The sequence below is a fragment of the Vulpes lagopus genome, chromosome 20 (assembly GCF_018345385.1).
Source record: "Vulpes lagopus strain Blue_001 chromosome 20, ASM1834538v1, whole genome shotgun sequence".
In the NCBI taxonomy this organism is placed as follows: Eukaryota; Metazoa; Chordata; class Mammalia; order Carnivora; family Canidae; genus Vulpes; species Vulpes lagopus.
This window is the reverse complement of record NC_054843.1, coordinates 3,201,760-3,225,481: the sequence shown is the minus strand read 5'-3', so window position 1 is coordinate 3,225,481 and position 23,722 is coordinate 3,201,760. Positions and strand designations below refer to the sequence as shown.

General features: G+C 57.0%; 1 protein-coding gene across 1 annotated transcript; it reads right to left on the bottom strand.

Annotated features, from left to right (window-relative positions):
- Window positions 1-2,085: 2,085 nt before the first annotated feature.
- On the bottom strand, window positions 2,086-22,915 carry TMPRSS3 (transmembrane serine protease 3). The gene is made up of 12 exons (XM_041735186.1): window positions 22,807-22,915; window positions 17,525-17,635; window positions 16,584-16,700; window positions 16,121-16,244; window positions 13,105-13,230; window positions 11,321-11,364; window positions 10,421-10,586; window positions 9,560-9,729; window positions 7,748-7,843; window positions 5,366-5,508; window positions 4,579-4,731; window positions 2,086-2,210 (listed from the first exon to the last, which is right to left on the bottom strand). The coding sequence occupies exons 1-12, from the start codon at window positions 22,898-22,900 to the stop codon at window positions 2,193-2,195; spliced, it is 1,362 nt and encodes a 453-aa protein (XP_041591120.1). The 5' UTR covers window positions 22,901-22,915; the 3' UTR covers window positions 2,086-2,192.
- Window positions 22,916-23,722: the final 807 nt, after the last annotated feature.

Below are 23,722 nucleotides of genomic sequence, written 5' to 3'. Positions count from 1 at the left end.
GTTTATAATGCTCATTTTTCGAAACATTCTGAATGTTGTTAGGTCTTCTGTAATGCTTTTTGAAATGTTAAAATCTAGTCATATCAAACCTGAAGGACCTAAGAGAGAAGGAGCCATCCCTGTGGCACCGTCCCGGACGTCCGGGTGCAGGTGAGGGCTCTCCTCATCGCTAACCCATGACACACATGCCCCACACTTGCTTCTGTGGGTCCACACCTCACCCGTGGCATGTCCCCCGGGCTGTTTCTCTGGCTGCAGGTTAGCAAGGCTCCAGCCAGGACTTTCTCTCCTGGCTCCCAGTCTAGCCTGGCTGTGGGGCATGACATAGATGCGAAGCCATATCCAAGGAAGAAAAGGAACAAAATGGCAAAGAGCTCCACCCATGAACCCGCAGCTGGAGCCACCGAAGGCCTCCAATAAGACCAAACATTTCCAGGGGAGGGAGCAGTTGACTTTGAATGATTGATACGTTTCCAATGGGTTCACACTGGCGGGGCGAAGTCTCTTTAGATTCAGATGCCTGTGAGCGGGGCTTTGCAGATAGTTAATTGCATTAATTCCTGCTGATACGATGTGCCCGGGACAAACCCCGATGCCCGCCGGCCTGACCTGTGGGCCTAGGAGCGTCAATCCCGCTCACACCCGAGTGTCTGTATCTGTGGGACGGGACTAATGAGAATTCCTGTCTCACAGGGTCGTGGCGACGATAAAACAGTGCACACAGGAAATGTGGTAGAGTGGTGCCAGGCACACGGTCCACGCTGATTAATTGCCTGCCATTAGCATTACTCAAGACGTTCTGAGAGATTATACGACAGCAAATATTTCCTAACACATTCAATAGTAATTAAGGAAGAACGCGTTCACGACAGCCAGCAATGCTCGTGTGCCGGCCCCACGGCCAAGTGCTCCCAACTGCCAAGTGTCACGCACAGAAGCCTTCATTTGCTCACCACTTAGATCGCCCACGCATGAGCTACCTCTGCTTCCGAGGAGGCCTGGGCACAACCACCTAGGATCAAAACGGTCTCGTCACTTTCTGACACGTGGACATCCGCGTGGCGAGTCCGAGCCGTCTGTGTGGGGGGTGACGTCATTGCCAAGCAGCCACCGTGCCTTGGGTCTCCCCTCTCTCCCTGCGCATCCCGGGGGCTCCCCGCAGCCTCTCCCTCCCCAGGCACCTGCTCGCTCTTTGAAACTCACCATCGTCCCTTCGACCGGCCCAACTAAGCAACTTCATTTGTGCTAAGTGCCCTGGGCAGTGACTGCCTGCAGGCTAACTCTTCCCCTGTTGTGTGTGCGCTTGGGGGCCACAGAGGGTGTGGGGGTCACCGGGAGGGGTCTCTAACGCCTCAGGCGCATGGCCAGGTTCACAGGGCCACGCAGAGAGGCAGGGAAGCCTCTGGAGGACACCTGACTGTCCACGCCGCCTTCGGCACCCCTTGGGTGGGACCAGGTGGCCCTGTCTTCTTCTAGTACCTTCTCATCTAACTCTGCTTCTGAGGCTTTTGATACAACTCTGCTCAGCTGAGAAACCTGTTCCAACAAGCAATCAAGGCGCACGATGCAGTCAGACAAGCTCTGATCGACGGACGCGTCAAGAGAGCCCGTGTCCTTTGGAAGCAACGACAAATAATGCACCAAGCACCACATGCTACGAAGAAAGAAGAGAAATAAACCTCATGGCTAAGCACTTGTAGACTGAGCTCCCACGGGGGGAAGCGGATCTTGGAAGTAGAAAGTTCTGGGTTGCTTTGGGACCTGGTGACATCCTCCCCCGCATGCCCCCCCCGCCCCGCCCTGCGGCTCCAGGCGGGGGCGGCCCCACTGAGCACCTGGGGTGTTTGTATGGGATTCGCCTGTCCCGTCCGTAGTGGCAAATGCCCCGTGCAGAGAAAACTGAATGGACACGCGGGACGACGTAGCACCCCGGAGGTGTGCTCGTGCTTCCGTTCTGGTGCAGCAGGCCGTTTTCGCCCGCCCCCCAGCGGCTCGTGGGGGTGCTGAGGCAGGGTGTTCGGGTCGCAAGGACAGAGCCGGTGCTCCTTCTTTTGGCTCTGCGGGGGGTGCCAGAAGGAAGAGCACCGAGGCCCTGGCTCCTGTTGCAAGTTCCCGCCCGGGGACCCGCCCGTGGAAGGACCGGGTGTCTCCATCGCAGCAGGAACTCAAGGCGGCGGCCGGACGCCTTCTCCTCAGGTTTTCAGGTCCCTCTAGAAATGGAAACGCAGCGTTACCTTCTCCAGCACGTCAAGCCGGCCTCCAGCGCTGAGGCCCAGCCGGCGCCTGCATTTTGCCCCGAGTGACTGTGGGCTGGTCACTGCGGTGAGACAGCTCCCCAAGCCGCATGTCCCTGACCCCAGGCGCTTTCCCCAGCTCCCCCGTGACCCTCCCGGCCCTAGGGTCGCGCCTCTGAGTCCCAGTTCTGAGTCCGAACAGGTGTGACGGCACTGGGAGGGCCCGGGATGTAAGGAGCACGGCGTTACAGGATGGCAAACTGAATTTAAATTTAAAAAAAATTAAAAAAATAAAGAACAGATCTGTTTCACGCCCCCGTACAGATGACGGGGAGGAGAGCAGAGATGACGACCGGGCCCATTCCCCTCGGCCTGTGTGGGCCCTTGGAGGGCCCGTGGGCATATTCAAAGACACAGCTGAAACTGCAGCCCCTCTGGAAAACCTCCCGTGGGGAGGGAAGCTTCTTCTGGATATCCCCCGCCCCGTCTCCGGGACACCTGAGGAGACGTACAGAAGGGCGAGACTAACCCCGTGGGCCCAAGGCAGCTGGTGACAAAGGTGTCTCAGGCCTCCGCGGGGCCGTCCAGCGCCTTCCATGCATCACTCGTGAACGTGCTCGTCGGGGCAGAGGAGGGCGGAAGCCCTTTGCAAGGCCCTCCCCGGGAGCCACGGGGCCAGCACGATGTCTGGAAGTGTCTTCCCTTGGAGACCACGTGCCAGGGCCCTCACCCCACAGCCCCTGATCGGACTATAGAGAAGGGTCCCGGGAACAGTCACTGTGCACGGCCAGCCAGGGACAGTCCTGTGCACGCCCACGATGGGTGTGGGGCCCGAGTCGCACTCTGCTGTCACTAGCTGCGGGGGGCCTTGCGTAGGAGTCCTCGCCCGTAATATGGGGACAGTCCCGGGACCTGCCACCCAGGCCGGTGCCCAGGGAAATGGGCCGAGATGTCACCCAGCTCCATTGCTGGAGGGTCCCAGAGGGATTTTGGAAGCCTGACCCCGCCAGGCCCCAGCCCTCCTCTGTAGCCTGAAGACTGGGAGTTGGCTTCTTGGATCGGCACCTGTTTCAAGCTTGACTTTGGTGACAACTAGCTTGGTGGCATGGACCGTTGGTGCCTGAGTGTGGCTCCCTGGAGGGAGCATCTCTGTGGCTCTGTGGGTGACCCCTCCCTCCCCATTCTCCATCCCCCACACCCATGCGCAGCCCCATCGGCACCCTGGGGTCCCCCTCACCAAGCCATCAAGGCCACTGCGATCAGGGGGGCTGCTCTTGCAAACCTCTGTTCTCTTGCTTCCAAAGCAATAACTCCCAGAGGAAGTGGAAATGACCGCCCAGGGCACATTAGGCGTTGGCTGCCTTTCTTAGCCAATTGTTTCTAATTCAAGGAGCTTTGTGAAAGGCCTCTCATCTAGGGACAGAAACAGGTTGCTGGAGACGGTGGGGGAGGGGGTGGGGGGGAGGGAGGAGCGGGGATGGAGGGGAGGGGGAGACACTCCACTGCTCAATGAGGCTGCAGTGCAAGCCCGGAAACTTCCAGAACACCAAACATCCAGCATCGAGGTGAAGATGTTAAGCCCCTGGATTGTCCGCTTTAAAATGCTTAATTTCATGGTGCATATATTTGCCCTTAATTTTAAAAATAAAAGGAAAAACTCAAGTTCTTTGAAACTAGCCCGAGGTGTGATGTGGGCACAGAGTCAGAGATGACATCAGCAAACAGTTGCGGGGTGTCCACAAGGTAGAAGCTGTGCTGCTGAGACTCCCGTGCGTCGGGCCCCCCAGCCCCTCGGGCCTGCTCCCCAGGGGCGGACGTCCCTCCTGTCTGCCTGTGGCACTCCCCTCTCCTGCCAAGTCGGCCCTGCAGGGAGGCTCCCCCAAAGCACAGAGCTGCCCAGGCCCCCCGAGGTCAGAGACTCTCCAGCCCATCCCTGACTCTCAGCAGGTCCCAATTCTCCAGTGGCTGTCGGGGGCCTGTAGGTTCAGCCCCTCACCCACTGTCTGCACCTTGTCCACACATGCCCACTGGACTCATCCGTCCCCAGGGGCTCATCCTCGGCCACCCCTCTTCTGTTCTTCGCTCTGTGGAAGAAGTTTGTCCTTCACACCCGGGCCATGGCCACCGCCCATGTGTGCACCCATCCCAGGACCACGCCCACGCAGGGCCTCGCCTGTGGGGCTAGCCACGCTCACGTCTGACGCCCAGAGGCCACAGGGCACTGCCTGCTGCACCGACCCCTGGCTCTGCCCAGCAGCACTGGGGCTGTGGAAAAGGATGCTGGAGGGGGGTCATTCCCTCCCCCACCTGGCAGAGGACGGGAACCAGCGTGAGCCGCACCCACCTCCATCTGCTCATGAATCCAGTCCAGGAAGGAGGTGATGCGCGTGTAGACTCCGGGCTTGTTCACGTCGGCACAGCCGATGCCAAAGCTCGTGGCTCCCACCAACTTCCACACCCTCCTCTCCTGGCACACCAGCGGCCCCCCGCTGTCTCCCTGGATGGCAAAGACAGAGGCACTGAGGTGGGGGGGTGTCCTTGTCTTAGAGCCAGGATCCCCCCCCCCCTTGTATCACAAAACGCAGAGCGGGGATGCTCACACCCCGGGCCTCCAAGAACTGACACTGGCACTCCCAATGGTGGGGTCCTTGGTCCCCCCGGGATGGTCTCCCCCAGCTGTCAGAGGGGCATCCCCTGCCAGATTCTAGATGCACTGAAGCCGCGAAGGTCACGGCAGCTGGACACAGCCTGCGGAGAGCTCCAGGGGAGGGCCTGCCTGGCCGGGGCTGGAGCCTGGCTCGCTGTGGCTCTGGAGGCCCTGGTTCACAGGTTCCCACCTGCCTGCTGCCCCTGCTGCCCCCCTGCAAGCCCCGAGAGCCAGGGCTGGGGCAAGGAGCACCCTGGGGACCCCTCCTGCCACCGGCACCCGGCAGAATGGGAGCGCCGGGTAAACTTGGCCGATGGCCAGGGAAGGGAGTGATATCTTGAGCAAACGTCTTCCCCACACCCTGTAAATTTGCTTTTCAGTCAGTCACAGGGAAATGCTGGCAGCGGCCTATCCCACAGGCTGGGTCACCGTTCCCGAGCCTCGCCCGCTGCTGTGGCCCCCAGAGGTCACCAAGGGCCCCTACCTGACAGCTGTCCACACCGCCCTTCAGGTAGCCGGCGCAGAGCATGGAGGGCGAGATGATGCCGCCGTACACATCTCTGTGGTTGCAGATCTTGTTGGAGATTAAAGGCACAGCTGCATGGTTGAGGTCGGGGGAGGCGTCGCCTGTGTCAGAGCAACGACAGTGAGGGGCCCTGCTGGGAACCCAGGGGCGTGCACCGGGCACGGTCTTCCCTAAAGTGGCCGGTGCAGGAGGAGGTGGGGCAGCGGTAGCCAGCAGGGACCTCCCCCGGGTGATCCTGGGGGAGCACTAGACCCACACGGGCCTGCTCGATCCTCAGAACAGTCCAGGTTACAGAAGGGAAACTGAGTCCTGTGAAGATCACACACACACAGCTGTCGGGGAGAACCGTCGTGTGGTCAGCACAAAAGTGTCCTCCCAAAGGCGTCCACTTCTCAATCCCTGTGTCTATGTCACCTCCCACGGCAGAAGGGCCCTGAGACGGGGACACATGATCCTGGGCTACCCGGGGGGGGGGGGGCGCTAAATGTAACCCCAGGCTCTAGCAAAGTAATGAAATAGGCTTCTGAGGCCACACGTCGTGAGAAACAGCATGAGTAGGGCTGTGGGGGGAGCGTGGACACGGCATCCCAGACCTCCCACCAGCCGGTCGTGTGAGCTGCCCTCAGCCCCAGTCTCCTCCTCGCCGGGGGGCTGCTGCGAGGAGCAGACAGGGTGGCCTGGAGACGTCCGGCTCGGCACCTGGTACCTGGTGAAACGCAGCTCGACGTGTCTGCGGAGGAGGCTTCCAATATGGGCAGGAGGACGTGGCAAGCCACGGGGATGAGACCCCGCGCTGGGGAAGAGGACGGACCCTTGGGATCTGGGTAGGCCCTGGGGGCCTTGGACGCTCTGGGAGGGGCAGACTCAACTAATAAACCTCAGGCGGAAAATACTGAACTTCCTGTGAATTGGGGGTGAATTGCACCCCCAAAAGCCATGTTCACTTGCAACCTTAGAATGTGCCCTTCTGGGACACCTGAGCGGCTCAGCGGTTGAACATCTGCCTTGGGCTCAAGTTGCGACCCCGGGGTCCCGGGATCCAGTCCCCCATCGGGCTCCCTTGCAAAAATCTTGCTCCTCCCTCTGCCTGCATCTCTGCCTCTCTCTGTATCACTCATGAATAAATAAATAAAATCTTTAAAAAAAAAAAAAGAAGAAGAAGAAGAAGAAGAATGTGCCCTTCTTTGGAGTAGGGTCTTTGTAGATGTAATAGGGTAAGAATCTCAAGGTGAGATCGTCCTGGATTTAGGGTGGGCTTTAGGTCCAAAGACTGGCGTCCGTCTAAGAGAAAGGGGGGAGAGATTTGAGACACGGGGTTGGCGGCAGGCGCAGGAAGATGGGGCAGAGACTGGAGCAGTGTGATTAATCTACCAGCCAAGGACGCCAAGGATGGCTGCAGCCAGCAGGGGCTGGAAGAGAGGCTGGAAGAGAGGCCGGGGCAGGTTCTTCACCCTCAGAGCCTCAACCGGCCCCACGACACCTCGATCTCAGACTTCGGCCTCCAGAGCTGGGAGGCGATGAGTCTCTGCTGTCCAAGCCTCTCTGTTTACGGAGCTTTGTTATAACAGCCCCCACCCCCCACCGCCGACCCCAAGAAACTCCTGCCAGAACGAGAGCAATTGGTGGAAAACCTATGAGTGTGAGCACATGTGTGTGCCACCCCGACGGAAGGACATGCGCTGTCCTCACGACGGTGACTATGTCTGATACGACTAGAGCAGTGAGTTTCCATGCATCTGCCCTCTGATGAAATCACACGTCTTCCAAAGTCGCACAAGAGGAAAATCCCTCACCAGCGACAGATGTCTCCCTTCTGGATAAGCCCTGGGAGGGGTTCTCCACGGGCTCCCCGCGTGCTTTATGAGTGTGGTGGGGAGCAGGGAGGGGAACCACCTGATGACTTGGGGATGGTCTCCCGAACAAGGGGTGTTCCTGGTCCTCCTTTTCAATTTTTTTAAATAAAATTTTTTAAATAAAAAAACATTATTTGTTCATTTATTAGAGAGAGAGAGAGGCAGAGACACAGGCAGAGGGAGAAGCAGGCTCCTTGCAGGGAGCGAGACACAGGACTCGATCCCGGGTCTCCAGGATCCCGTCCCGGGCTGAACCACCCGGGCTGCCCTGGTCCTCCTTTTCAATTCATTTCTCTCCCGACAGAGTCTGCCATTTTCACGTCCCAAGACAAATGGAACCGTGACCCTGACCCACAACTAGACTGCTGAGAGCACGGGAGACGCCACGACCCGGAGATGGCGGGAGCGTGCCACGTGGGCGTCCATCCCGGCCTCTCGGCTCTGGGCTCCCCGGACCCAGAACCTTGATTTCAGATGATTGACTGACCTCCGTCCTCCGTGGCCCCCCAGCCGGACGTCCAGCACATTTTTCCATCAGGAAAGTTTTCTTCGGAGTTGGGTAGGCAGACGGGCTGGATCCTCTCTGTCGCAAGGGGAGACAGCAACCCTAAATTCAGTGCCAGCCCCAGCCCACGAAGACCATGAGTCTCCCCAGCGTCCGCCTCTCTGAGGAGCTCAGGCCATCTCCCAAAGGAAGGTCAAGGCCTTGGTCGGTCTGAAACCTCCTAGCTCAGGGCAGAGCCGTCAACCTTTAAACGACCCTAGCCGGTGGCAATGTGACTGGGTCTGGGCCAGGGAGCGGCATTTCCTCCATGACACGCAGAATAGCTAACACCTGAGGCTTTATGGGCCGTGTAGACCAACCGCCTCAGTGGCGTGAAAGCTGCCAGCCACAGGCGGCGGTACCCAAACGGATCTAGCTGTTCCCACTGAAACTTTATGTACAAAAACAGTCAAAGGGCCAGATCTGACCCGGGGCCCTAACCTGCCCACTCCTGGTCTGGACTGCGGGTACGTTGGCTTGGGAAACATCCCTCCGTGACTATTACGGTCCCTCCCGGTGCATCTAGGGGCAAGAAGCTTGCCTGTCCCTGCAGGCTGTGTCACATGCGTCCCATCACCCCCAGCAGAGACAGCATCACGGCTGCCGTGGGGCTGTCCCGTGAATACACTCGAGATGCGCTAAGCTTTTCCGCCCAGGACAGTAATGGAAAGGCAGAGAGCTAGTAAGAGCACTCGCTAATTTTTCTCAAAGTGCAGGTGTCAGCATCTCGTTTTTCTTAAGTATCATCAATAAAGATACAAGAACACCGACGTTACAATTTCTCTTTGCGTCTCCAGGAATATTTGTTTCGGAGCATTACGCGTAGAGGATGAGATGTGCGGTGTGATGAACAACACGGTGGGCCCGGGCCCAGGCTGAGCGCTGGGGAAGGAGGAGGGGCTCTAACGTATGTAAGAGTGGGTCCCTAATCCTTGGTTGGCGTCTGCAAGACGTTCCAAAGTTCTACCCTGTGTGTTCGGGTATTTCTGTGACTTTCAGAGGTTAGGACTAGGTATTCCCCGCCTGGAAACGTGGCCTGCCGAACTCAGCAGCCGCCGCGGAGAGACTTCGGGAGTGCTTCAGGGAGCTGACGATGCCCGGTAAGGAAGTGGCCACGAGGACGACCCCACTACAACCAGCTGGCTGACCGGGGAAGTGCCCTCTCTCCGGGCCAAGACTGAGACGCGGGGCTGGTGGACAGCCCTTGCTGGGGGCCTCATCTCAACAGGCTCCGGGACGGCGGGGAAGAGCTCAGACACCCCCTTCCGCCACCTTGAGGCACCCGTGGCCTGGCCTGGGAAGTCCCTCTCATCTCCAGGCGGCTCCAGCAGGAAGCAAGTGGCACGAGTGGGAGCCCCAGGGGCACCAGACCAGTTGGCCAAAGTAGAACCGCGAAGTCTCTAAAATCAAACGACACCTTCGGCACAGCCCACGGGAGTAGGCCAGTCACGTGCAGTGAACCTGGCCGGGGTGACCACCTGCCGAAGTTGAAGAGGTGTGTGGACCCCGCATCCCCAACGCTGTGATAGCCCCCAGTCCAGGACGCTGTTGAAAATTGCCCATTAGATCAAGAACCAGGAAAATCACAAGTTTCATGAGAAAAGATCATCAACAGTGGCCAGCGGGGAAAATGAATGAACTCCTGGAACGACCTGCCGAGGACCACAAGGCGGCGTCATAGAAAGGCTCCACAGGCGATTACAAACTCCCTCGAAACAACTGAAAGCAACGGCGCAGCCAAGACCGCAGACGTACCGTTGAAGGGGACGGGCCCGGCCAGCTTCATGAGGGCAATGTCGTTGCCCAGCCTCTTGGGCTTATACTTGCTGTGGTAGATGATTTTTTCCACCAGATGGGAAGGGGCTGGGCTGTCCAGCAGGGAAACCAGCCCCACCTGGACGGTCCACGACTTGGGGACATACAGGCTGAAATGAGAAGTCGGAGAGAACAAGTAGGACCACCCCGAATGCTTTAACCCACGGACCTGGGCCGGGGACGTGAGGTCCGGAGACCCGAGGCCCGCAGGTGGGGGAGGCGATAGTGCTCCCTGCTTGCTCACGCTCGGCCCCGAAGCTCAGGCCCACCCCGTGTGTCCATCCCCCAGGGAAGCCTCGACGCCTGCACCCCCGGGACTCAGCGTCTGTCGGCCCGTCCTCCAACACACAGCAACCAAACCGGAAAACAAAACCAGGAGAATTCTCTGTGTTTGGAAGACTTTCTGTGGTTTCTTTCCTGTGCTCACCTCCCCTGCGACACATCGGGCACCACCCCACCCCCCGCCAGCCTGCGTTCCTCTCGCCCTCTTGGCCGCAACGTGCTCAGCGACACAGAGGTTGGCGGTTTTCCTCCGGCACGAGGGTTTCCTTCCAAAGCTTTCTACTCTCTCCGTAAGAGCTGCAGGTCTGAAATCCTTAGAATGAGCTCAGGGTCCCCAGGCACAGCCAGCAGGGACAGTGAGGGGCCACGGTGAGGGCTGGGGCGGGTCCCGTCCACTGGACACTGCGTTGTGACAACCCGGTCGGCTTGCCTGCTTCCTGGACCTGCTGCCGAGCCCTGAAATCCCCTCATCCTATGGTGGCTCAGTGAGACCGGGGCGTGCGGGCGAGGAGCACTCACTCGTAGACGCAGTGGGCGGCCGTGACGACCCACACGGGTGTGATGACGGAGCCCCCGCACAAGTGGTAGCCCTGGAACTGCAGGCTGGCCTGCCAGGGCCACTGCGTGAGCGAGGACGCGTTTCCACCCACGATGCGCGAGCTGTAGCCCATTCGCAGACCGCAGGCTGCAGAGAGAGGGGAGCAGGGCTGGGGCTTGAATCCCACAGACCTTTCTGGGGAAGCTGCTGTCACAGCCACAGGCCTCCTCCCCTCTCCCTGCCATCCCGCTGCCCCCACGGAGCTCCCAGCCCCGAAAGAGGGGCAGGAGGGGCCCACAGGGCGAGAGCGGGGAACAGGCCACCGAGACGAGGGGGTGCGGTGGGAAGAGCTGGTGCTGGCAGCGCCCCTCCCGATGACGCCCAGGACCCCGCGGTGACCCCGGCTCTTCCAGGAGCACGGGAGCCTTCTGCAGCCCTCTCCTGAGCAATCTCGGGGCTGGCATGCACCTGCCTGACTTCTCCAGACCCAAACATTGCGGCAAGAACCCTCCCCGACGCTGGGGGCACCTGCCGCGGGGCGGGGAGCCTGGGGCACCGACCAGCCTGTGCAGGTGGGTGGGAAGGGGGCGGCGGGGAGGAGAGGGCGTGAGTCGGGCTGCTGGAGCAGCCGTGGGTGAAGGGGCATCGTGCCCGCGGTCCCATCCGCTGCTGAGAAGTGGCTCTGGGCTGCCTCTCCCCACCCACCAGCTGAGGCGGATGGGCACCGCCCTCCTCTCCTCCAGGTGGGGTCCGCAGAGTTCCCACCTGGTGCCCAGGAGGCGGGGACCCAGAGCGGTCTCAGGAGGGTGGGGGGTGGGGGGAGACAGGAGTCTGTGAGCGAGCGCGTGTTTCCATTTATGCCTGCCGTGTAGGTCTCTTACCTGTGCACTTCAAGGTAACCACCCGACCGGAGGCACATCCCTCCCTAGGGACGAAAAGAGGAGGCTTGTGTAAATGCCAGAGGCCTGCGAAACGAGCCCTTTTTAAAAACTTAATCTTGGGGTAAAAGGGGAAAAAAGAACCCTGTTCCCCTGCTCTTGATTACAGATTGCAATTTTAGTCCATATTAAAGCAAACAAACAAACATGCGTATGAGGTGACACATTGATACCGAACCATTTGGCGACAGGAAGTATTGTGCGTGTGACAGGTGGTGAGCGTCCCTACGCTTTGGACGGCTAATGAGAGGAGACGCGGGAGGAGCTCTCTCACACGAGCACCCGCTGCTGTCGTTTGCAGGTCGGCTTCAGCCCGGTGTTCTCCGCTGGCCCCTCGAGGACAGCGAGGCAGCCTCTCCTGGCACCAGGTCCTTGCAGCCTGGGTCACCCCCCTCTCCAGAGTGGAGCTGTGATTGCTCCAGAGATGACACGTGCTCGCCCTTGCGTGGGTGGGAGCCAGGGCACGTGCCTTCCTCACCATCCACCCGTGTCCCCTGGTGACTTTCCCTACCTCCTGAGCTGCAGTCTGCTCATGCAATCGTGCAAGGAAAAGGGGATGTCACCAGACTGAGGTTTAAGGACCTAAGAGATGAGCTGTCCCCACGAATTGCCTGTGGGTCCCAGGGTGACTGTCAGTTATGTGATGGACAGGCTGACGAGCTGATGTTTCCCAGAGCGGAGAACACGCTCCTGGGATTTGGTCCAGAGTACCAGCAAGAGCGTATGGAGTCGCCTGGCTGTAGAGGTAGGGGACCAGGGAGGGACCAGGGAGGGGACCAGGGAGGGACCAAGGAAGGGACCAGAGAGGGGGCTGGGGAGGGACCAGGGAGGGGACCAGGGAGGGGACAAGGAAGGGACCAGGGAGAGGGCCAGGGAGGGCCCAGGGAGGGACAAGGGAAGGACAAGGGAGGGGACCAGGCAGGGGACAAGGAAGGGACCAGGGAGGGGGCTAGGGAGGGACCAGCGATGGACCAGGGTGGGGACCAGGGAGGGACCAGGGAGAGGACCAGGCAGGGGACAAGGATGGAACCAGGGAGGGACCAGGAAGGGGACCAGGGAGGGACCAGGGAGGGGGCCAGGGAGGGGGCCAGGGAGGGCCCAGGGAGGGACAAGGGAAGGAAGAGGGAGGGGACCAGGCAGGGGACAAGGAAGGGACCAGGGAGGGAGCTAGGGAGGGACCAGTGAAGGACCAGGGTGGGGACCAGGGTGGGGACCAGGGAGGGACCAGGGAGAGGACCAGGGAGGGGACAAGGAAGGGACCAGGGAGGGACCAGGGAGGGGACCAGGCAGGGGACCAGGCAGGGGACCAGGCAAGGGGACCCGCTAGGCTGCAGGTATAGTCATCTCACTTTTTAACCTTTCTCAGGAGTTGCGGGGAAATGTGGAATCCGAATGGCAGACAGAATACTCGAGCTTCTGAGCCTCCTCTGCCTCGTTCCCTGTCCCCCTGCGCTACTCCGCACACACCTGGTGCCTGTGACCAGAGCGCTGGCCCACGATGGTCCTCCTTACACCCCTCCCCGTCGGGCCCTATTTGCCTGCTTTGGGGTGGGGTCCTGCACCCCAGCCGGGGCTCCAGCCAGTCTCCCCGAGGCTGCCAGGCCCCACCTTGCCCTTGGAGAAACACTCTCATGTCTCCTGTGTCTTCACGGGGCCGCTCACAGCTCAGGGGAGCCAGCCGGTGACTTGACACAGCGCAGACGGCAGCGCCACCTGGCCGCACGTACCTCACATACACCGAGTGGTGCAGAGCAGTCACTTTGTCATCAGGCAAGAGGTGATTGACGGAGGCAAAGTCCTCCTGGAGCTGCTGCTCGACCAAGTCCACCCTGAGGGTGTCTGAGCTCACGTAGCTGCAAGCACATGGGAAACGAGGCCCGGTTCAAATCAACCAGTGCTCCAGTCAGGGTACCGCATGGATCATACTGGGGGGGGGTCACTTCCCACCCCAACCCCCGCAAAACCATCCACAGCTTCGCTAGCTTAGGAAGGCATTCCAAGTCTCGCAATGTCTGGGACCCCCGCCCCACGGCCCCTGCACCCCCCCCCAGGCTCTGGCCTTGTGCCGGGGAGGACCACTTCCTGGGGTAGCCAAGTAGACCCCTTGACGCAGCCAGCCCCAGAGACAGCAGAACACAGAAGCAGGTGGAGTATTTTCGGGTGGGACCCGAGTGGGTATGCCGAGCACCCAAGAGAGCCACGGGTCGGGAGATCGAAAGCGAGAGCCGGCGCGGCCTCCCATCGGAGAGAGATGAGCACGGAGGGAAGAGGCTCAGGGCGCCCCAGGTGCCTGCAAACGTTTAAAGTGCCGGGAAGCAGGTCTTCTGGAGAAGCATGGTAAAGAAGGCGTGATCTTTTTTTTAAAAAAAATCAAATGTTTGCAGGGTTGTGAGGTGGAGGGTAGTAAATGAAGGGCCATCCCCACCTTTTCCCACGGAGCGGACAAAACCCGAAGCAGCCGGCCTGCTTCACTCATCGGTTGATCAAACAGCATTGCACCCGGTGATGCAAGCGCTGCGGGCTGCCAGGACTATGTGTGGAATGCGAAGGTGAGTCGGGTTTGAGTTTGGAGGGCAATGAGCTCCCAGGCCTCCCGAGGAGGCCCCGCGGCCGACGGGGCGGGCACCGGGGGGCAAGCTCCCGACATGACACAGAGAGGCTGATGCAGGCGGGCTGGCCGCAGCCGGTCTGTGAGATGTAAGGGGCCCCCAAGAGCCACCCCGGGATCCCCGTCAAGCACCCAGCGTCCAGGTGGCAGGACCCAGCATGACCGCCAACTCTCCCAGGGCATGCCTGTGTTCACGAGAACCTCACGCCACCCCTAAATGTGGGCGCGACTATTATCTCCGTTTCTGAGGCCTGAGTCAAGGAACTGGGGTGCCGACACGGAGATTCGAACCCAGGCCGTCCGGCTTGACAGCCTCCCCTCTCTCTGTCATCACAGATGGCTGACGTGGGACACGGCTGAGCAGAGAAGAACAAAGACGGGCTCTAGGGACCGAAGCAGGAAGGAAAGGCAGAAAGATGCGGAAGCGAATCTGGGAACTGAGGGCAGAACAGGTGCACAGCGAAGGAGACGGGCCGTGCCGAGGGGCAGTCTGGGAAAGTAGCATTGGCTGGGCTCCCTTCCCCTGACGGCCCTCGCTATGGGTAGGAAGGACCATCTCACCATGGCTGGCTGGCCGGGGAGCTGAGGGAAAGGGGTCTCTGGGCCCTTCTGCACAGTAGAGGGGGGCCTTGGGGTTCGGGGGCCGGCAGAGGCACTCCAGGAGGGGAGGGAGGGGGGCCGGGAGGCGGGAGGGACGCCCCTGGGAGGCCACGGAAGCACCTCCATAGGGAACAGACCTGCCTGGGGAAGCTTTCTGCTGTCTGCAGTGGTGGTGGTGTGTGCATGAGCGTGTGCACATGTGTGCACTGTGTGAATGTGTGTGCATTGTGTGATGGGGTGTACGGGTGATGTGTGTGTGCAGTGTGCTATGTGATGCAGTGTATGTGCATGTCTGTGTGTGGTTATGCACAGTGTATGTGTGTGGATGTGCATGGGGGGTGGGGTGTGTATGGTGTGGGTGTGCTGTGTGGCACACATGGTGTGTGTGTGCATGTGCATATGGCATGTGTGTGAGGTGTGTGTGCATGTGGTGTGTGGGAATGTGTGTTGTATGTGTGCAAATTTGGCGTGCATGTGTGCGAAGTGTGCAGTATGTGTGTGTACTGTGGTGTGGGCCTGGTACCTGTGCACATTTATGGTGTGTGTGCGTGTGGTGTGTATGTGGTATCAGTGGACACGTGTGGTGTGTGTGCACATGCGGTATGTGTGCACTGTGGTATGTGTGCTCACACGTGAGCAGTGTGACCGCCCCCCTGTCCGTGAGGGGTGAAGGCTGCATCGTCCTGGGAGGCACTTGTGGGGTGGCGTGGCTGTTGTCACAGAGCTGAGCTGCAGCTGGCTCTGGCACCCGGGTTGTCACAAGGCGAGAAGGTCCCGGTCTGGGGGACACAGGCTGGGACACTGGGGTGCAGATGGCAGCTGAGGAGCACCACACATGGACCAGGCTCCTTGGGCTCCAGGGCTTTAGGCTGCAATGCCCGAGCCGGGGAAGTGGGCCCAAGACGCGGGAACTCGGGGGCCAGCACGCAGGAGTGTGGGAACTCAGACGGCCGGCCTGCTTCCAACCCCGGGGGCAAGGGCAGAGGGGGTTGGGGTGCCCTGTGGGGCGGCCACAGAGGACGGCGGTGCCAGGGTCGGAGGAGGGCTCGGAGAGACAAGGAGAGAAACGCGTCCCCTCAGCGCAAACGTCATGCAGACAAAACCAAACGTGGAAAAGCGAGGCGCCCGCCACAGGAGCTGGCCCTTCTGCATGTCGCCAAACAGCCGTTGGAAGTGACTGTGTTTTCACTAAACGCCTGACTTTCCAGACTTGGCTCTTCGGGCTCCTAAGGAGTGTGCGGGCACGTCTGCGTGGCCCCAACACCAGGCGGGGGGCGGGGGGTGGGGGGCAGGTGCCTGAGGAGCTGGGGGCCTGGTCTCAGCTCAGAAGTTCCGTGCTTCATGTGTGCATCTGGGGCCCTGTCCCCAAACGTGCCCTGTCCCGTGTGGCCTGGGTCAAACCACTCAGCATCAGCAGGGCCTGGGGGCCTGGTGGGCGCCCCTGTGGAGCGAGGTGGCTGAAAGGAAGCTCCCCGTCCCCGTGGTCACCCCCCACCGGACACTTCACCCATCAGCGTCAATGTTCTGTAAATTACCTCGGAAACCCCAGCTGGGCACAGGCGACGTTGGCGTGGTGGCCTCTCCAGTCGTCAGAGCACACGGTCCTCCAGGCGGCAGCTGTGAACACCTGGAGCACCGCGTTTTGGCCGCTCACGCGGACTGGCCGGCGCATGGGAAGAGCAGCCTGTTAGCGGCCAGGGGACCCCGAGACCTCGCCCCCAGCACCCCCACCCGGAGGCAGCTCTTCCTGCCTGGACCCCCCACCCCGTGCCCCCCACACCCTCTTCTTACGGCTCTTGTGATCTCCCCGAACCGCATCTGGGCCCCAAGAGATAGCCCTCCCTTTGCTCCCGGCTCCACAACCCCCAGGGACGCATGTCACGTGGATCCCAGTTAAGGACGTGACCTGCCGCTGGCACCCAGTGGATCTGGACCCACTCTGCAGATGGGCAAGGTCAGGGTGGGGCCGTCCCTCTGCAGCGAGGAGCGTGGCCTTACCGCACCGGTACTCGTCCTCCCCGTCCCTGCAGTCTGAGACCCCGTCACATCGAGCCGTCAGTTCAATGCACTTAAAAGACGTGCGACACCTGTACTTTCCGGAGCAATCGAAGTGGACTGAGGAGAGAGGAGGACACGTGTCAAGGAAGGGCTGGCTTCTTCAGGGCACAGCACCAACAACCATCCGCTGGCCACGTGGCCCTGAGCTTGGCCATCAGTAATGAAACCCGCTTCGAAATTGCAGCCCGTCTGCCTCAGCCTAGTTTCTGTTCCGAATTCCAGAGCGTGGGGGCTGCGGCTCCCCCACTTTGTCTCGCCCTGCGGCCTTGAACCACAGGACTCGAGGTCAAGAGAGAAAGCGCATGGCTGCAGGCCGACTGGCTGAGCCAGCTGAGCAAGGAGCTCCGTGAGGACGACTCGGGGGCCCCCACGTCCCCCCTGTTGTCTCCGACTCTGGGCGAGAAGAGAGGGGACCGCGGACCGCACAGCCGAGCAGGTGGGCGCGTATTTGGAGAGGCTGAGATGCTGTTCCCTATCAGAGCGCGTCCAAATGACTCACTTTCTCAAAAGCCGCATGAGCCTCATTTTTAAAAATAGCAGGTTCGCCTGGCCTGGCATGAATGGCCTCCTTGTCTTCTCCTCCGGGCCCCTCGCCCCCTCCCGCCCGCGGAATCCTATTTCATCAGCTGCCTCTCGACACTTCTAACTGGGCAGGTTCCTTGGTGACAAAGCCCCGAGCGTGGCCAGCAGCCCCTCCTGGGCCCCGGGCTGGCTCGAGCTCGTGCGGGCCGAGCACTCGGAGCCAGCAAGCCCCCAAGGCCTGTCGCCCCCAGTCTTCAAGGCTGGGTGGCAGCGCCCCACCCGCGCAAGCCGGGGGCTCATCAAAGTTTCAAGGCCCGAATAGGCTTTCGAGAGCCCGCTGAATAATGCATCATACTCACTGCCCAGACCAATGGCCAGCGCTAATATCAAGGCGATGATCCCAATGACGATGATGGCGAAGAACTTCAGAGGCAGCAGAGACAGTATCTGTGCCGCAACCGCGTCCGCGTCTGAAAACCCAAAGGTGGGGAAAAGAGCAAAAAGCCACAGAGCAGCCGATCCGAACGAAAATAAAACTTAAAATGCAGCTATCCGTTCCCCCTCCCCTCAAAGCAGAGAATGTTCTGGCCCAAAGAAAGTCCTTAGCTTAGAACAAAGGCCACTGATCTGGGGACACATTCTCCAGAGGCCCGGCCCCATGGTCTCCACTCCGGACCCCGTTGTGTCCATCCCGGGTTAAGGGATGGTGTTACTGACCGAACTGTGTCCCCGCCCCCCCTGCAGTATGCGGGCATTTGGACCCTAGCACCCCAGACGATTGTCATATCTGGAAATAGAGTTTTTACAGAGGCCATCAAGTTAAAACAAAGTCATCGGGGCGCCTGGGTGGCTCAGGGGTCGAGCGTCTCTGCCTTTGGCTCTGGTTGTGACCCAGGGGTCCTGGGATCGAGTCCCTGCATGGAGCCTGCTTCTCCCTCTGCCTGTGTCTCTATCTCTCTCTCTCTCTCTGTCTCTCAGGAATAAATAAATAAAATCTTAAAAAAAAATAATAAAATAAAGTAATGATGTGGGTCTAATCTAATCTGACTGGTGTCCTTTGAAAAGGGGGCACGTGAACACAGAAACAGACGTGCATAGAAGGGAATGGTGCCAAGGGACACAGGCAGGACAGCAGGCGAAGATGCAGCCAGAGATTTGGGTGACGAACCTCGAAGTCAAACACCGGAAGCTGGGAAGAGGCAAGGAAAGCTTCCTCGTGGGTTTTGGAGAGAACATGGGCCTGCTGGCTCCTGGGCTTCAGACTTCCAAAACCATGAGACAATAGACCTGTGTCGTTCTAAGCCACCTAGTTTGTCGCACTTTGTCTCCGCAGCCCTAAGCAACTCAGGACAGAAGGCAGGTGGAGCCCATGTCCCCAGAAACGCTTCCCCCATGGAGGACGGTGACGTGGAAAAGCCACACAGGACGCTCTGAGGAGAGGGAGAGCTGGGACCTCTGAGAGGGTCACCAGATGATGTAGCAGCCCCTTGTTCCAGAGCCTCGTGCACGGCGACACCTCCAGCCTTGTCCCAGACCGTCTCTCTGAGGAGGCTGGCAGAGCGAGCAGCCTGAGAAGATAGAGACGAGGTCTCCCTCCAGACCAAGGAGCAGGTTTACTCAGTGTCTGGCTTAACAAATACTACGTCTTCCTCGGGGACAAAGCGTGTGCAGATCCGCCTGCAGTGCATTATGAAGGATTCGAGTTGCCTTGGTCCTGGGTTCCTTAGTGTGATACAGACGCTCTGGGCACGTGGTGTATCCCTGGGCTGTTGACATCGCCGTTGTGGGACTTGGCGGGCATGGGTGACTGACTGGAGCAGGATATATGCGCCCCTTGTGCCACGGGTAACAACGTCCTCTGGGTCCGACCTGAGAGTCTCCTGTCTTCTAGGAGCGTCCAGCACACTGGGCAGACTGACTTGTTAGTTTGCAAGTAGGGTAAACCCCAGACCTGTCCCAGTTCTTGCCTAAAGAGCCAGGTAGATTGGATGGAAAAGAGGATGTGCTACCCCAGTGGTATGATGCCCAGAAGGACAAGCCTCTCTGGGCAACCAGGAGAATCTCCATCGGCACCTTGATTCCGAGGAGAACAGGCCACTCCATGCACATTACCTCAGTGATCCTGAAAATACATCTGAGCCGAAGTTGTCCCCACTCACACTGAGGAGGGTGGGAACGCGGGAAGGGGAGACAGCTTTCTGCATGGCGCACGGTTACTCAAGACAAGGCTGTCCGGTCCTCTCACACCCCAGTCCTAGAGATGTTGAGCTGAGAGGTTTCCCATGGAAAGGCCACAAAGATCTCTCCTGCGTGTCTTTGGAAACCCAGAGCTTCACCCTCTGGCACTACAGAGTGTGCTTATAAAATGGTCAACATCATTCAAGCATCCTTTAAAAAGAGAGAGAATGTGGGCACCCGGGTGGCTCCGTGGTTGAGCATCTGCCTTCAGCTCAGGGTGTGATCTTGGGGTCCCGGGATCGAGTCCCACATTGAGCTCCCCTCAGGGAGCCTGCTTCTCCCTCTGCCTATGTCTCTGCCTCTCTCTGTGTGTCTCTCATGAATAAATAAAATCTTAAAAATAAAAAAAAAAAGAGAGGGAATTTGAAGACAAAAATGGGAGTGGAAGAGATGGGATAGGAGAAGAGTAAGAGAAGGAATGGGGAAGAGGGAGAAGGAAGCGGTTAAGGGGAACAAGGAAGGGCACACACTCCATGGCCTGAAGGGTACAGAACAAGGAGGGGGAGGCAGAGGGCAAGGTCGCTGACTTGATGAGCAGGTGGTTTGCTCTGCAGCTGTGTTCTCAGGGCCTAGACCAACACCCGGCGTGCAGGGTTCCTTGATGAGTATAGCTGACCCTTGAACAACACAAGTTTGAACTGTGCGGGTCCACTTACAGGTGGATTTTTTTATAGTATGGTACCTCAAATGTATTATCTCTTCCTTAGGATCTTCTCAATTAACATTTTCTTTTCTCTAGTTTACTTTATTGCACCAACACAGTGTATATAATACATGTACCATACTACATACTTCTTAAGTGAGTTGCTGTGATCATCAAGGCTTCTGGTCAATGGTAGACTATTAGTAGTTAAGTTTTGGGGGAGCCAAAGGTTATAAGTGGATTTTTGGCTAGGTGGGGAGTCATCAACTCAATTCTACCTCTGTGTTACTCAAGGGTCCACTGTATCAGTAAATTGAGTGGGTGAATGGATGGATGAATGGATGGATGAATGACATCACGATAATGGAGGTTGTATTATCTCAGCCTAGGAGACCAATTCCTTTTAGGACAACCAGTTCGTGGTCTTGAGTTAGCAGAGCAGACTTCTCCTCAGCCTTCCCCACCCCCAGAAACCTGCACCAAATTAATAACTTCCCCTTAGGAGAGCCCACTCTCCACTTACACTTTAAAAATCAGTAGGAACCCCAAGAATGACCTCTTATCATTCTAGTTGCTCTGGGTCTAAGAGTTAGATTTAGAAAATTCATCCTAATTATAGACTCAAAGATTACTGCTCAGTTAGAAGCTTTGTATCTGTTCACAGTTGCCCCTTTACAGCTCCTCCACCACGGTGCCCTGTGGACGCTACCGTGGCCCCACTCCACCTCCTTGTCCTGTCTTTGAGGGCGTGCCTGGAGTACAAAGCAAAATGCATAGCACCTCCCCCAAAAATAAATGCAAATGATCAACAAGCATGAAGAAAAAGCTTCAACCTCTCTGGAAATTTGAAAAACTGCAAATCAAATGTAACTACATACCGACCTCGCAATATTTATTATGATTGCTATTATAGCACCCTCACTGCAGTCCAGAGCGAAGGGAAATGGATTTCCACTTGCAGTCAATATACACATTATATAAACTTTTTGAGAGTCAGACTGGAAATACAAACCAAAAGCCTTAAACATGGGTGGAATTTTTCTTTTGACCTAATAAAACCACTTCTCAGGCATTTATCTTAAGATGTCTTCATTGATGCACATGCATTTCTACCTACATGGACACTTGGAGAGGTGACATGGATAATACTGATGCACAGGAAACAGCCCGAATGCGCATCAGAAGGAAGAGGTAACAGAACAAATGAATAGAGTTGGTTCCATGATAGGGAAAGGGGGTGGGCAAACCTCCTCTGTAAAGGATCGGATAGTAAATATTTTAAATTTTATGGGCCTTATGGTCTCTGTTGCAACTGCTCAACTTTACTATGCCATGAAGGCAGCTGTAGACAATAGGTGAATAAATGAATGTGTCTGTGTCCCAATAAAACTTTATTTATAAAACCAAGTTGTGGGCCATATTTGGTCCATGGCCATAGTTTGCCAATCCTTAAAGAATATTTAATCATTTAACACCATGGAAAGAAGAACATGATATCATTTCACTTGGAAAAAAAAAAGCTTCAACATAGTATATGCCACTTCCAAAGGAAAATGCAGATATGTATATCAGAAAAAGACCAGAAATCCAATACTAAAGCACAAAGAGGGCTACCTCTGAATAATGGTAAAATCGTGGGTGACTTTAAAAAATCTTTTTGATTAACTGCATTTTCTAATTTTTTATGATGAACAATACAATTGCTTATTTACTTAAGGCACTACTAAATTCTCACTACTAGAAATCAATTATGAAAAAATAAGCAAAATTAGCAGAGGCAAATATGCATAGCATTACTCATGCTCATCTTATTTGTACTACAGAAATATTAGAAATAATTATTTGTCAAATGATGATTTAAAGAACTATGTAAATTGAACATCTATTTGATAGGATGTCATGATGTTATAAACAAAGAGCATTTATAAAAACGAAGTAGCACATGGGGAAACACCTGTCTATACCTACACTGTACGTGAATGCGCACTTGCGGGCAACAACAGGAAGAGAATGAAGGCCAACATAAAGCCAGGTAAATCTTGGGGGTCAGGTGATAGCAAGGTGCTTTTAAAATTAACATTTATGCTCATTTTTTGAGCTGTATTTTTGAATTATGTATCCTTACCCTTACTTGAAACCTGTTCCCCCCACCTCCTATCTTCTCCATTACCATCCAACCTCAATTGTCCAGAGGGTTTAAAAGGAATCACAGGACAGCCCCCACTCCATGCTTTCTGGAACCTCAGCCAGAGCCCCCAGGTGTCTCCCTTCCCGGCCCCAGAGGTCAGCATTCCTGACTGCACCCGGGACCAGCGAGCCACAGCTCACCGTGGCAAGTTCTGTATTTGAGACCTATTTATAAAACTAACTCTCCTTGTCGCTCAGAGCAGTTCCTGGCTCCTGCTGTTGGGTTTTAATCTAGGCAGCAAATACCTTCGGCAACACCCAGCAATGCCCAGCAATGCCCGAACACTTTTAGTTTCCTGGAAGAGCTGATGGGCACTGGTTCTCAGGATTTGCTGGGGGGCTCAGAGATTTTTCTGGCGGGACAACTGGAGCCTCAATTTCTGAAAACATCCATCCGGAGAATGCAAACTTCTGTCTCCGGGTGTTGGCAAGGGCCTGACCGAGGTGATGCCCTCTCTAATGTCCCCTCCTCTCCAGGGTTCTATAAACCCAAGGAAGTGCAAGCATCCAGCTTTTGGGTGTGAGAAATCCTGGCGAGGTACTTCCCCAGAAATCACACCTGGTTCCACCTACCTGGTACGACAGGACTTATTTTCAAATCATCAAGTCCAAAAAGCGATCTGAAGGAGAAAGGGGCCTCAGCCGCAGGCGGGTCATTTTCCCCCATGGTGACTATTTCAGGACCTCTGAGATTCGGCTCCACCTCCACCTCCACCTCCTTCACCAGGAAGAACAGAAAGAAGCACTTGCTTCTCTATTTACAATTTTAGCGTCAAATGCATCTTTGTCGTGTTAAATCTTTGACATCTGACCATCCACATCAAGCGCATTCAGTAAAACTATTCATCCAATGAGACACAATTTTTTTTGTGAGCCGCAGCCAGTAACAGAGAAACTTTCAGAGTTAATGAAAAACTACAAACTTAATTCTGCTTAAAATAATGACTTCTTCACTCTGTATTCTATCAATCTTAAAATCAATTGACGAGCCATCTTTAGAGACGTGCCCTTTTATGATTAGAAATTACTACATCATTGTTTTTCAGAAGATAAATCCCTTTCAGAGCACTTTCCTTCTCTTTTTTGTCATTGTTCTTTGTTCTACGTAAACTCAATCCTTTGCCTACACCTGTGGGACACCTATCATAACCATAAAAGTTTTTTATACTCACATAATGTCCATGCCCCCAAAATGTAGATGGCACCAGGGAGGGGACACTCACCCACAGTATTTGTAGTTTCCCGTAAACACCGTGCTTCCCTGGCTCGGCCGGGCATGACCTAGTTAAGGATGAAAGTATCCCTGCCCTCTGGGTGCCCGGTCCCCCACATGGCAAAGGGAGGAGCGGCTGGGGACCGCTGGCTTGCAGCAGCTACACTAGGGCTCTGTTTCCTCCAAGAGAATTCCACCTATCACAAAGCCAGAGAGGTCAGAAGCCTCTGGAAGTCATTCCTGCAACCCTATGAGGGGCGGAGTGAGCGAGGAAAT

Coding starts and splice junctions, on each gene's coding strand:
- TMPRSS3 (XM_041735186.1), bottom strand. CDS start 22,900: ATGGGGGAAAATGACCCGCCTGCGGCTGAGGCCCCTTTCTCCTTCAGA. Junction 16,701..17,524: donor GCTGGCCATTGGTCTGGGCA/GTGAGTATGATG, acceptor CTCTCTCCTCAG/TCCACTTCGATTGCTCCGGA. Junction 4,732..5,365: donor GCGGTGTGGACAGCTGTCAG/GTAGGGGCCCTT, acceptor TTTGCCATCCAG/GGAGACAGCGGGGGGCCGCT.